At 48.1% G+C, this 12,267-nt stretch overlaps 1 protein-coding gene across 1 annotated transcript; it reads right to left on the minus strand.

Moving 5' to 3' along the window:
• Positions 1–6,087: 6,087 nt before the first annotated feature.
• LOC146200789 (uncharacterized) lies at positions 6,088–6,879 on the minus strand. Its single transcript, XM_084592978.1, has 2 exons — positions 6,753–6,879; positions 6,088–6,676 (listed from the first exon to the last, which is right to left on the minus strand). The coding sequence occupies exons 1-2, from the start codon at positions 6,855–6,857 to the stop codon at positions 6,455–6,457; spliced, it is 327 nt and encodes a 108-aa protein (XP_084449104.1). The 5' UTR covers positions 6,858–6,879; the 3' UTR covers positions 6,088–6,454.
• Positions 6,880–12,267: the final 5,388 nt, after the last annotated feature.

Here is a 12,267-nt window from a genome sequence, read left to right on the forward strand (position 1 = left end):
GGCCGGTCTCCTCGACCGAAGCCGCGCTAGGCCAAACGGGCGCTAGCGTTTCGCAGGTGGTCCGCACAAGACTGACAATAAAAACCAAACTGCTGCACTCACAGTCACAAATTCGGTATCCACAAGATCACGACGCCTTCCGACGCACAATGGTACCACTGAAACCAAATTCCGATGAAAATTTCTGGCACATCGAGACAAAAAGTGTGGATTCGACGCAAAACGCGTCCGCACTCCTCAGCCCTTGGTTGCCAACCCCTGACATATACGATGCATCGTTTGCGATAGATCTCATCACGAGAAACCGTTTGGTACCGCTCCCGTTTGTTTACGGCTGCCAGCTACAGAGTTATGTCCCCCTTAGTAAACGTCCCAAATCAAAATCGGATTCGTTTGAGGGGTTTCGGCGGTCCAAGATTCGGTCGCTAATTTGATATGTTTACGGTTTAATTAGTACTTCGAAGTATTCATAGTGTAGGTTGTATATAAATGTAATTTTATTTGTATACCACAAACCATAGTGTTATACTTTAGAACCAAACTCGGTATACAACTGTTCCGGGTAATGTGGTTCGTGTGGTAGGAGTCGGGCTGCACCACAAGATTGGAACTGTGGCTCCTGAACGTCAATCCCCCCTTTCCATCTGACAACGGCAGTAATCCCGTAGTTGCTGATATATTCGTATGGCTGTGTAGTGTGTGGTTTTCTGACTCTGCAATGAGACCTTTGTGGCTATGTTCAAATAATGTCACATTATTCCAATAAATGTTCTGGTCAGACATTTATTAAAACATAACTGGCCAGACCTGCCTCGATAAATTAAATCACTTGGTTACTACTGTACATAGCTGACGTAGGATGCTTTTAGAGCAAGGTTGACACTTTGAGCGCAGTCAACAACTATGATACAACTTGTAAACTCCACAACAGCAACACACTTAGTCAACAGCGTGAACAGAATCAGTGCTGTGTTGACAACCTGTGCTAAGTCAACAACTTCAATACAATTTGTCAGTCAACCACATCAGTACACCCAGTCAACAATTCGGAGTGCCACTATTTGATAGGTGTTGACTGGATATCAACAACATTTGTGTGTCCCTTTTGTGAGACATTTATTGACTTTACGTAAGTAAACAACTGGAACACATACTTTACACACCCATTTTTGTAAGGGGTTTGGCTCCTCTGGAAATTAACACAGCCAACTGCAGGCCTCCAATGATCAGCGCAGCCGCGCGTCCTCTTAAAAACCCCAGTAATAAATGGGCTCGCAGTTATGGGTGCTTTTAAAAGGTTTTTGCATGGCTAGTACGTCCAGCGCCCTAACGTGTACGTCGGTTGTTATCGTTTGGCGACGCGGCCTAACTTCGACGTCTCAACGGTGCAGTACTCGAACTCCTTCATCTGTCACCTGTAAATAGTTTAAACAGTGATTTCGGATAAACCTTTTCTGAATGAAACCTAAATTGTGTCGCAGCTCAGTTGGAGACTCTGGGATGATCCCATTGAGGAAACGAAATCATGCTGCGCCGCGTACCTGGCCGCAAGAGCCGTCATGCAATAATTTTCAGCATATTTATAGCACGAGAATTATAGGATTTTATTGTGAGGACACCACAGTACTCCCGACGTCCTAAGGCTGTGTGCAGGACAGCAAGAACAACAAAAATGGTAAGATTTTAACGAAGTTAAACTGATTCGGTAGCCCGAGTGAGTGCTTTTCGGCACAGATGGAAGTTGATTTAGACGACGATGTGCAATGAACGGCACGAGAGCATGTTGCACTGTGAATGCGGGGTGCTCAGCTGTGGTGCTAGATACGGAAATTCTTATCCGCTTCCTACGAAAAATTACCATATTCGAATCCACTGATTTCCGATAGCGTTTTTCCCGCTGTGCTCACCTTCACGCAAGATTAGTGGTCGGATTTGTGTGTTTTGTCTAGCCTAGTGCACTAAAATACGTGAACATGGTGCAGCTTTTGCGCTACTCATTCAAGACACGAAATTGCGATGATAAACCAGCCAAATCTGGCGAGTTTAAGCAGGTAAAGAAAATGTTCATCGGAGGAATTGTTGAACATATAAGAATAATAGCATATAAATGAAAAAAAAAAACAGCTGCTAAGTCACATCTGGCTAAGGTGAAATAAAATATTCCAAGTTGGCGCACAGCCGATTCCAGCTGAACAAAGGCTGTAATAGCTTATCCTTCATAATTTCCACCCCTGAAGGTATTTTCAACTTGAAGGAGACGAGTGATAATTCTTTGATAGGACCTAAACAAGAAATAAGCATGCATATTTGGAAAACCTTCGTAAACTATTTTTTTTTCGCACTCTCCCGGCGTTCCCAATAGGTTTGCCAGCTGTTAATTTAGGTCACGTGCGACTATAGTTCTGCCACACTCTGCCCCGCTTGCCGTTGCTTACGAAATCGGCATTTATTTGCAATCGAATGGGAACGAACCACGACATGTACAACAAACGTCCGTGTGGTAGTAGACAGAGAGCGAGGTAGAAATGCATGAACAATTTTTTTTCTAAAAGGTTTTTAATAATGTAGCGATCCCTAGCAATTGGTTTGAGTGTGAGTTTTATAACACATAGGATGGGCCTCTTCAATTACGTTCGAAACGAGAACAAAATGATTGATCCCTATTCTCAAGTACCGTCAGGGGAGAACATTTAGATCGATGTTGCGTATGCTGCGTCCATAACATCCATTCTCCGAAAATCAAAAAGCGCTGTATTAAGCATGAGGTAACGAATGTTTGCCGCAAGATCAGCAGTAATCAAATGACTAGTGTAAGCTGTCAAACACGGTTCATGAAGAAATATTATATGTTAGTGCCTGCGGAGTCGACAACACCACGATTTATGTTTCAAATCGGATGTAGTTGCCAACTGCAAATGCAGTAGCAACCTCGCAGCAAACAGATTGCAGCAGTTCCCCACGTGCGGCCGGCGAGGGTATCCTGCAACGCGTGCACTCCTCGCCGCGAGCGGCGCTCCCGTATACGCGCCGGAGTTAGTTCGCCCGTTACCTATAGAGTTTATCCTCCTTCTAGGCTGATGGCGAAAATCCCTCGGTGGTGCAATTTGTCTGCATGACGTCAGCGAGAATCCACGAATGACAGATATGGCGTCTTTCTTTTCCTGTAAATCAGTTGTAAACGCCGGTGAACTTTGATGCGCTTAAAGGAACGCTGGTCTTGCTTGGCAAGGGGTGCGCGATGTACCGTGTGCAGCAGCAATGCCGAGACTTCCGCATTTCTCCACTGCAGATTCTGCAGTGCTCTCGCCAATTATTTCTTGGACCTGAGTGAACCACGCGCGTAATTACTTTGTATAAATAAAGCTTCTTCTCTCTTTCTCTCTCTGCGAAAATTATTTTGCCTGTGAACGACATATTCAAGCCGTAGTCAAGTTCACCTTTTTAGTGCAGTTTAACCTTACGTAGTAAGACTGCGACGTAATGATCTGGAGGACAAATCTGGAGTCAGGTGCAACTTAAGTCATTCCACGGCTCTAGCATCCGTATGACGCTCGCAGTAGAGCCAATAATTGACTGCGGGAGAATTATATTCTGTAAAAGGCTGAACTGACACCTGTTTCAGGGAATAACAATAACACGGCACCCACTGCATTCTTTGCGACATGCTCTGAAAGAGTTATCCAATGCGGCGAGCTTACGACACTGGTTTAGCCTATTCGACCATACGTGATCCGAATGCGTTAACATCATTCCCTGTCTTGAAGGCCTGTGTCGGTGTGAATTTCCCTCTCGTCATCTTTCAATTCTTCGACCTGACTCTGCAGTTGAATCACTTACCTTACCAGTCTTCGCCAGAGATGTGACGCTCTGCTTCTGTTTAGACTAAGACTGGTTGGTTGGTTTGTAGGGTTTAACGTCCCAAAGCGACTCAGGCTATGAGAGACGACATAGTGAAGGACTCCGGGAATTTCGACCACCTGGGGTTCTTTAACGTGCACTGACAACGCACAGTACACGGGCGTGTTGCTTTTCGCCTCCAGCGAAAAGCGGCCGCCGAGGCCGGGATTCTATACCGCGTCCATAGGAACAGTAGTCGAGCGCCGTAACCAGTGCGCCACCCCGGCGGGGGAGTCTAGTAAATCCGTTAAGTGCCGTGAAACCGAAGTGGAAACCTCAGGCACGGACCTTAACATCCTCGAGGCATTTCGGGTCACTGCAGCTGGTGGCATTCGCAGACATGTTGCCGGGTCCATTCGAAACCAACAGACCGATAGAATCCATCTCGTCCTTGATGAAGGCCACTAGGTTCCTTTCGTCTTGACGCATTAGTTGCATTTTCAGTGCAATCTGCGGAAGATTCGTCGATTAGGCGTCATTATTTTCGGCTTCTCTTTGTTCTTGTTTATTCGCTGCCATGGCAGATGGTATGAAAGGACTGTGAGGATTCATGAACTAGAAGATCGATATGAGAAATTCACGCAGATACACCGTTTATTCGAACAATGCAGCAAGCTGGGGCCAGCGGGCGAGCAACTTCTCAACCCTCAAAGTAAAAAATGGTATTTCAGGTTCCGAACCAGGCAGGGTCACGGGCTATAAGGATCAGCAGTACCTAAAGGTTCATAACTATTTCGACGAAATGAGGGGTATAATGCGTGCTAACATTGACAACAATCCGTAGCCTTTCGAGTTTTGTCTATGAACGGCTACAGCGGGTGGCTTCCGACACCATACTTATGTCTTCGCTCATTGATGAGGAGCCCTCCTCGAATTGTCACTCTCCTGTAATTAGCCACAAATAAATGTTTCCACGATCATCACCTCTGCAGTTGGGTGCCATAACCACTCTACTATAGCTGCGGAAGGAAAAAATAAGGCAGAAAAGAAAACAAATAATTCCAACGGCCACGCGCGAGTTGTGCTAGGAACACGAGCTACAGACCCATTCTGCACAAACTGTCAGACCTCTGTGGTGCCTCCATGTGGGCAGGCTGGGCGGAGGCAACCCTTCTGATGTGTTCGTTGATCCTGTGTGGGGAATAAGTGGCCAACCCTTTGGTTCTCCTATTCCTTGCGTTTCTAGGCGTATTCCTTAGCTTTTAACTCCCGCTCGTCCTTCACATCTTTCGCTGAAGTGGTAAACCATCCAATCTGCATCACCTCCTAGCTTCTCCAGCGCATCGCATGGTGGATGCCGCACGAGTACGCGTGTCCACCAATCCAGCTCTTGGATGCCCTCAGAAATCTTTTGCATCCTCTTACTTGCGGAATGCCAGTATCTCCGACTCTCTCGAGTACGCAATGCTTCCAGGAATTTTATTAGTCGTATATCAATGACGCAATAGTGCTGATACCGGCTGAACTCACCACGAGCTTGAGACTTCTTGTGCTGACGTCCTCGATAGGATAGATAGCCGAGACTCGCACCCAGTTTTATTCATCCTTGGCATATATTGCGGCAGAAAATAATAAAACCTTCGCTTGAAAGAATATTTTAAATTTGCTTGTTTACGTGTAGGAAACGAAATTGTTTGCTTACTTCTAGGTTATGGCTTTTTGTCAGTGCATTCCAGAATTCAATGGCATGTATGATAAATGTGTGCGAGATGCTATTGACGATAGACAGTTTTCTAGTCCAATGAGAAAACTTCCGATGTTTTCGGTTTGATGTCTGACCAGTTTAATTTGAAGAATTCGCTAAAACTGAAAAAGTGTAAATTGCTTCCTTTAATTTTTTTTTTCAAACTCAATAAAATCTGAATTTATAGATTCAAACTGTGTTCTGGTAGTGGTAGCGGTAGTGGAAGTTGTAGTATACGAAACAGGGTTTGACGAAAGCAGGAAAAGCAATGACGACTTGGTGGGTGGTTGCTTTGTTGGTGAAAAGCCTGATGTAATTATGAGTTGTCTTTACCTGGGCATTGTTCACGATCACCATATAGGAACAGTAGAAGGAGAGCAAGCAAACAAAACCGAAGCGGTGATATAAAAATGACTTCTGCTTCACACGACACAGTTTTACTGACTCGTATGAAGTAAAATCGTAGGTACTGTTCTTCGACCGGTAGGCTGGTTCGCGAGACTAACTGTGAAATATGAAAGGCAGATGTCTATGCGATGCAACGAGGCGGTCGCTCCGTGGCAACAAATAACGAGATACCTGCCCAGTATACGTTCTATAAGGAGTTGTACATACGTACTGTGTCTACAAGTATGCCATGTCGCATTTCTGAGGCCACCGCGGCATGAATCACTCCAAGTAGTGACTGATCCTTCAGAGGATTTCCGCGCTTAACTTGGCTAACATTCTGAGTTTTGAGTTTGGCGGGATATACGAATCGTTGCGTTGAGTGGGCGGAATATTCAGGCACTGCTGCAAGCCTACTACCCTGCATCGTATGAGGGTTGATGGTACGTCAATGTGCGCAGGCTTATTCTTAAGTTAAGACTTTCGTTATGATCTTGCCTCCACAAGTCCTTCGCTGACTGTGTTTCCGATCAAGACTTGCTTCCTGATCAGCCGTTCGCTGCGCAGCGGCCACCTCTGCGGGAGGTAGTCGGAGTCGAACGAAGGCCCCGCAGCGAGGCTGCCGTAGGCGCGCGCCGTCACAAACTCGCTGGCCGGCTGCTTCAGCAGGCACGCCCACTGCAACTCTCCACCGTCGTCCAGCCGTGACTGCGAAACGCTCAAAAAACATGTCACAAATGCCCACTGATCTCGTGCAGCGACAGCAGTGCCGTACTGAACGCACCTCATTGCAGCCTAGTGAGGCAGCGACCACGGATACCTCGCTATTCGTGACCAAGGGCTGTAGTGGCGAGCCGCTCATGAAAGCCAGCCGTGAGATGGGCCTCATATCCTGGTCCCCGACGGGTGAGATAAGGTGCAGGCCTAGCGACAGCGCGCCGGCGCCGTGGCCCAAGATGACGATGGGTGAGCGGTTCCCACCGAACTGCTCCGCGTTGTCCACCGTCCACCTCAGCGCCTGCATTTCAAATATGAATGCGAAAGCATCGCGTTGGTAAAAGGAAGCCCCCTTAGGAGTTATCCGGCATTACCATTTATACTACAAAGTTAGAATAGAAAAATAGCTCGGTTGGTACATGCTGAGATAGTTTAGTTGAATCGAGAATAATACTCTACACAAAGAAGCACACAACGTACCGTAAAGTACTTGAAACACCTGCGAACGTTCCTAGACTTCTCAGTGCTGTTATGTTGGTTAATGTCGGAGAGACTGACGACACGGACCAGCCCAGTTGTGAACAGAAAAGGAACTAAGGTTTATTCAGGATTTGAACATGGGTCGCGGTTACGTAGGTGGCGCTGTCTGGAGTCTTGTTAGAATTGAGGCGGCCACGTAGAGATGGCGCTACAGGATGAGAAGCAGAGTTGCAGTTGTGCGCATACATAACATGCCCTTCTTTAACAGAAATTGAGAAGGTTGCACACGGAATATCCTGGTTATCTGAAGTCACTGGTTAGGCTCGGATAACGTACAGGAGGCTTCATCCTTCTTCCTGATCGAGTAGTATGAGGTGGGCGAGAAGGTACTTGAAGTGGTTGGGTAGGAAGGACCGGATATTCTGGGTTCTGTTGAGGAGTGCTTGAGTCGATTACCTCGTAGTCTTCCGGCGAAGTTTGGGCAGTAGGGCGTTCCGCCGTTCGAGGTCGCAGGTGGATTCGATTTCTTAAAAAAATGCCTCCGGTGTCTGTTTTCACGGCGTACCTTCTAGGCTCTGGGCCCACATTTACCACGGTGGCTTTTGTCCAGTTGCGGCTATTTCGGAGCCATACGGGTTGGCCAGGAACAAGCGGAGGAAGGTTTCTTGTGTGCAGGTCAGCATGCTTGTGTTGTTGTTTCTGCCTTTCTTGCAGAAGATTCTGGTGAACCTCAGTTGGAAAGCTTGGTTTCAAGGCACTTGGTAGTGTTGGTAGGAATGTGCGAAGCTTTCTACCCATCAGGAGCTCAGCCGGTGATTTTGCTCCTGGTATTGGTGTGGAGCGGTAGTTGAGGAGCACTACTGCTAGGTCGTTGCCTTTCTCGGCTGCTTTAGTCATCATAGCCTTGATGGTCTGTATTGTTCTTTCCGCTTGACCATTGCTACGGGGGTACAAGGGAGAAGACGGCTGGTGTGTCACGTCCCCCTCACGGAAGAACTTTCTAAGCTCGTCGCTGTCGAAGGGTGGTCCCTGATCAGATGCGATTGTCACAGGAATGCCAAACCTGGCAAATGTTTCCTTCAGTACCTGTATCAGCGAACTTGCTGTGGTCGTTCTCATCTGCCGAACCTCTACATACTTGGAAAAATAATGGACAATCAGCAGGTATGTCTTTCCCTGCAGATGGAAGAAGTCCATGGCGAGTTGTTGCCAAGGTCGATCAGGAAAGGCTCGGTCCAATAGAGGCTCGTGTGGATTGCCAATTTGATGTGATTGACATATGTAACAGCTCTTGACCAAAGTCTCGATGTCCTGGTTTAGAGTTGGCCAATACACACTCTGGCTTGCCAAACCCTTGCACGCAACGATTCCGCGGTGTGCTTGGTGGAGCGTGCGAAGCACATTTGCCTGGCATGCGGCTGGTATAACCAAGCGTTGGCCGTAGCACACGAAGCCTTCCGTTGTGTAGAGCTCGCTTCTCACATGGTAGAATGGTTTGACTTTGTTGTCTACCTGTGCGAGTTTTTGAGGCCATCCTTCTTTGATGTATTTGGCTACTGTTTGAAGAGTCGAATCTCGTGATGTCTCCTCAGCGATCTCGCGAAGTCTGCTAGGAGTTGCTTGAACCAAACTTGAAACGTCAAGTCCGGGATCGTGATCTGCTGTTTCCATTCTTGTTGACCCATCGGGAGCTCTTGATAAGGCATCTGCAACTGCTAGTTGTTTTCCCGGAACGTAAGTCAGAGTCACGGTGTACCGCTGGAGGCGCAGTAGTAGCCTTTGAAGTCGGGGTGACACTTTGTTCAGGTCCTTATTCTGCAGGCCAATCAGAGTTTTGTGATCCGACTGTATGGTCACTTCTCGTGCGAACGTGTAGTAATGAAATCTTTCACATGCAAACACGACGGCTAGCAGTTCTTTCTCGATTTGCGCATACTGCTGCTGGGTGGCTGTGAGAGCTGCTGAAGCGTAGGCCACGGGTCTGCCTTCTTGCAGTAAGACTGATCCCATTCCGTAGGAGCTGGCGTCCGTAGAAATTGTCACGGGCTTTGATAGATCAAAATAGCGAAGAACGGGTGCCGTAATCAACCTTGACTTCACGAGCTTGACGATGTCGGTATGTTGTTGCGTCCAGTGCCAGTGAACATCCGTCTTCAGTAGTTCACGAAGAGGGCTTGTGAGTTCCGAAAAGTTGGCAATGAATTTCGTCAAGTAGGTAACCATTCCAAGAAATCTCTGCAGTTCTTGCTTGTTTGTTGGCAGTGGCATAGACGCGATGGCTGTCACCTTTGCTGGGTCTGGAGCAATCCCATGGAATGATAGTTGGTGTCCAAGGTATGTAATGGACGTCAAAGCCAGCTGGAGCTTTTCCTTGTTAAGTTTCAGGTTGTTGGCTCTGGCGATGGTCAGCACCTGTCTCAGGTCGCCCGCATGTTCTTCAAGGTTTCTTGATGCCACAAGGATGTCGTCAAAATAGGGCTTGACAATTGCTTGCTGCTCAAACACCCTGTCTATGGCTTGTAGGAAAAGTTCAGGAGCTGTTGCAAGGCCAAATGGAACCCGAAGGAAACGATAGCGTCCCCAGGGCGTCGTGAAAGTGCACAAGCGCGAGCTTGGCTCGTCTACGACCAGCTGGTAGAATGCACTTTTAGCATCGAGAACAGAGAAAATCTTAGCACCATTCAGCGTTGCGAATAACTCTTCAGGGACTGGAACCTGATAGTGCTGTCTTTTCACAGCTGCGTTAAGGTTGCGAGGGTCCAAACACAGCCTTACGTTGCCATCTTTTTTGTGAATAATGACAACTGGGTGAACCCACTCGGAAGGCTCTGTCACCTTCATTATGATGCCGTTCTCTTCCATTCGTTGCAGTTCGGCCTTCACTTTGTGCTCTATTGCGCAGGGTACTCGGCGTGGAGCTGACACCGTAGGAATCACTCCTTCTTTCAGTTGTATAGAGCACACCCCAGGCAATTTCCCAGTGCCTTCAAATACATCAGAAAAGTCGTCGAGCACGTTCCTTATGATCTGGGTTGCTGTGCATGCAGCTACAGTTGTTCGCTGCGGCTGTACTCTTTTGATGAGCTGCAATGCCTTGCATGCGTCGGCGCCTAAGATTGGCTTTAGCGGCTGTTTGACGACGAGGAAATTCAAGATGCAGGAGTTTTCGCCCGCTGAGCATTTCAGTTGGCATTCAGCATATATAGGAAGTTCCTGCCCGCTGTACGTCGTCACACGTGCATGCGTCGGCTTCATGTCTGGTTGCATACACCAGTTTCTGATTTGATGCATGGGCATGATGTTCACGTCGGAGCCGGTGTCCAACTTGAACACGATGCTGTGATCATTCACGCAGACTGTTTCGAACCATTCTGAGGCACTGTTTACGTTGAGGAGATCGAGGCTCTCCAGGAAGAATTCTTGTTGCTGATCCTGCTGCTGAGGACCTTCAAGGAGCCCGATTCGCTGACTTGAGTTGCTGCCTCGTTGGCGTTGTTTACACATGCTCGAAAAATGCCCGAATTTGCCGCAGGCGTAACAGTTGTGACCGTAAGCGGGGCAGGCGGGGGGAATTGTGCGTTGTTCCACAGCGCGAGCATTTGCGTTGCTGCTTCTGCTGCGGGATCGAATGCGGGGTCCTCGAAGCTGGTTGTTTTGACGAGTTCCATCTTTTCTGATTGTTTATGGCTTGCACTTCAAGCTTGGGCTCTTGCAGGTCTTTTACGTGTTTCTTCAAAATCTCTGCTGCTTTGCACGTTGTAATTATTTTGTCCATCGTGAGGTCCCGTTCACGGAAAAGTCGCTCCCTCAATGCTGCGTCTCTAATCCGCCTTTTGCGCGAGGATGTGGCGCCATCATGCGAGAGCGGGCGGGAAACACATTGAGCGGCAGTGTAGCAGACGACGCGAAAGCGCACCATACGAAATGGCCACGCCAACGCTGGTAGAAAGCGAAAGCTTCCCCCCTTTTTTGGCCTCGGAGCGGAAAGTAGTGACAGTGATTGCAGCATATCATGTTCACGCAGTATGGGGGAAGGTAGAGCGTTTTCACAATCCACTCATAACGCATATACTATCTTCGTATTGTAAGAGCGTGTAGCGCGGGCCGTGTTCGACGTGACAGAATGAGACACTCTCAGCGTGCAGGTTTTCGGCAGACAGGAGAGCGTGGGGGCAGAGAGAGAGAGAGAGAGAGAGAGAGGGATCTCAAAGGGCAAAGCAGCCAGGGGTTTGTTGATGCTGCAGAGCTAGGTGGAATCGTCTCCTGTGACTTTGAGTGGCGCATATGCGCGGGGTGTCTTGAGTTACCGAGCACAATTCGGTCACCGCGGTGCCGGCATGGTGCAATGGGCGTCGCTTCCTCCCCGCGTCATCTACAACCGTGCAGCTATAGGATTTCATCAACGAAGATCGGCAGAGAGGCACATATACACACCCCGTGAAAAGGGCATTGTCCCGGCCGGAATGCACACCTGCAGGAAACGCGCTGCATTTTTCTGGCAATGGATGATTCAGAGCTGTAGCCGGTTTCTGGCCTCAGGAGTCAGAACGGATGTGGTCGTTGTGATGAAAAGGTTCTCGGTGCGCAGAGAATGGTCATTCTGTTGTGAAAGGATCTCCAACGTTCATTTCTGCCTCCGCCGCGATTTCTGCGGAATCAACAGCTTGGTGACACATGTGAATCTCCTACATATCGGATGCGCATCTCGGTCAGGAACCAACCCTGTTCTACGTCCCGAGCAATCCACTCTGCAAGTGATCGAGTACGAACCCTCCAGGGGACTCATTTATTGTGCCGGGCGGTTTCCTTGCGTTGCAAACGGTTGGACGTAGACGACGATTATCAAGCTCCCTAACGAAGTGCATCTGATTGCGTACACCAAAGGAACAAAATCCGGATGTTTTGGCGTGCACGAAGGCGAGCCTTTAATTTAAAAAAAATACTGTGCTTTGTGCAAGAGTGTCAAGTGCGTCATATGCTCCGAGCGGCAAAAACACAGATACTACAGGTATGTATGCATCTAAACGAAATATGAATGATGAAAAGTACCTACTGGAGTTTTCACCCAGGCTGTAGCGCACCAGGGATAGCTGCAATGAGGA

This window comes from Amblyomma maculatum, chromosome 2 (genome assembly GCF_055883805.1).
Source record: "Amblyomma maculatum isolate TAMU_Amacu chromosome 2, ASM5588380v1, whole genome shotgun sequence".
NCBI lineage: Eukaryota > Metazoa > Arthropoda > Arachnida > Ixodida > Ixodidae > Amblyomma > Amblyomma maculatum.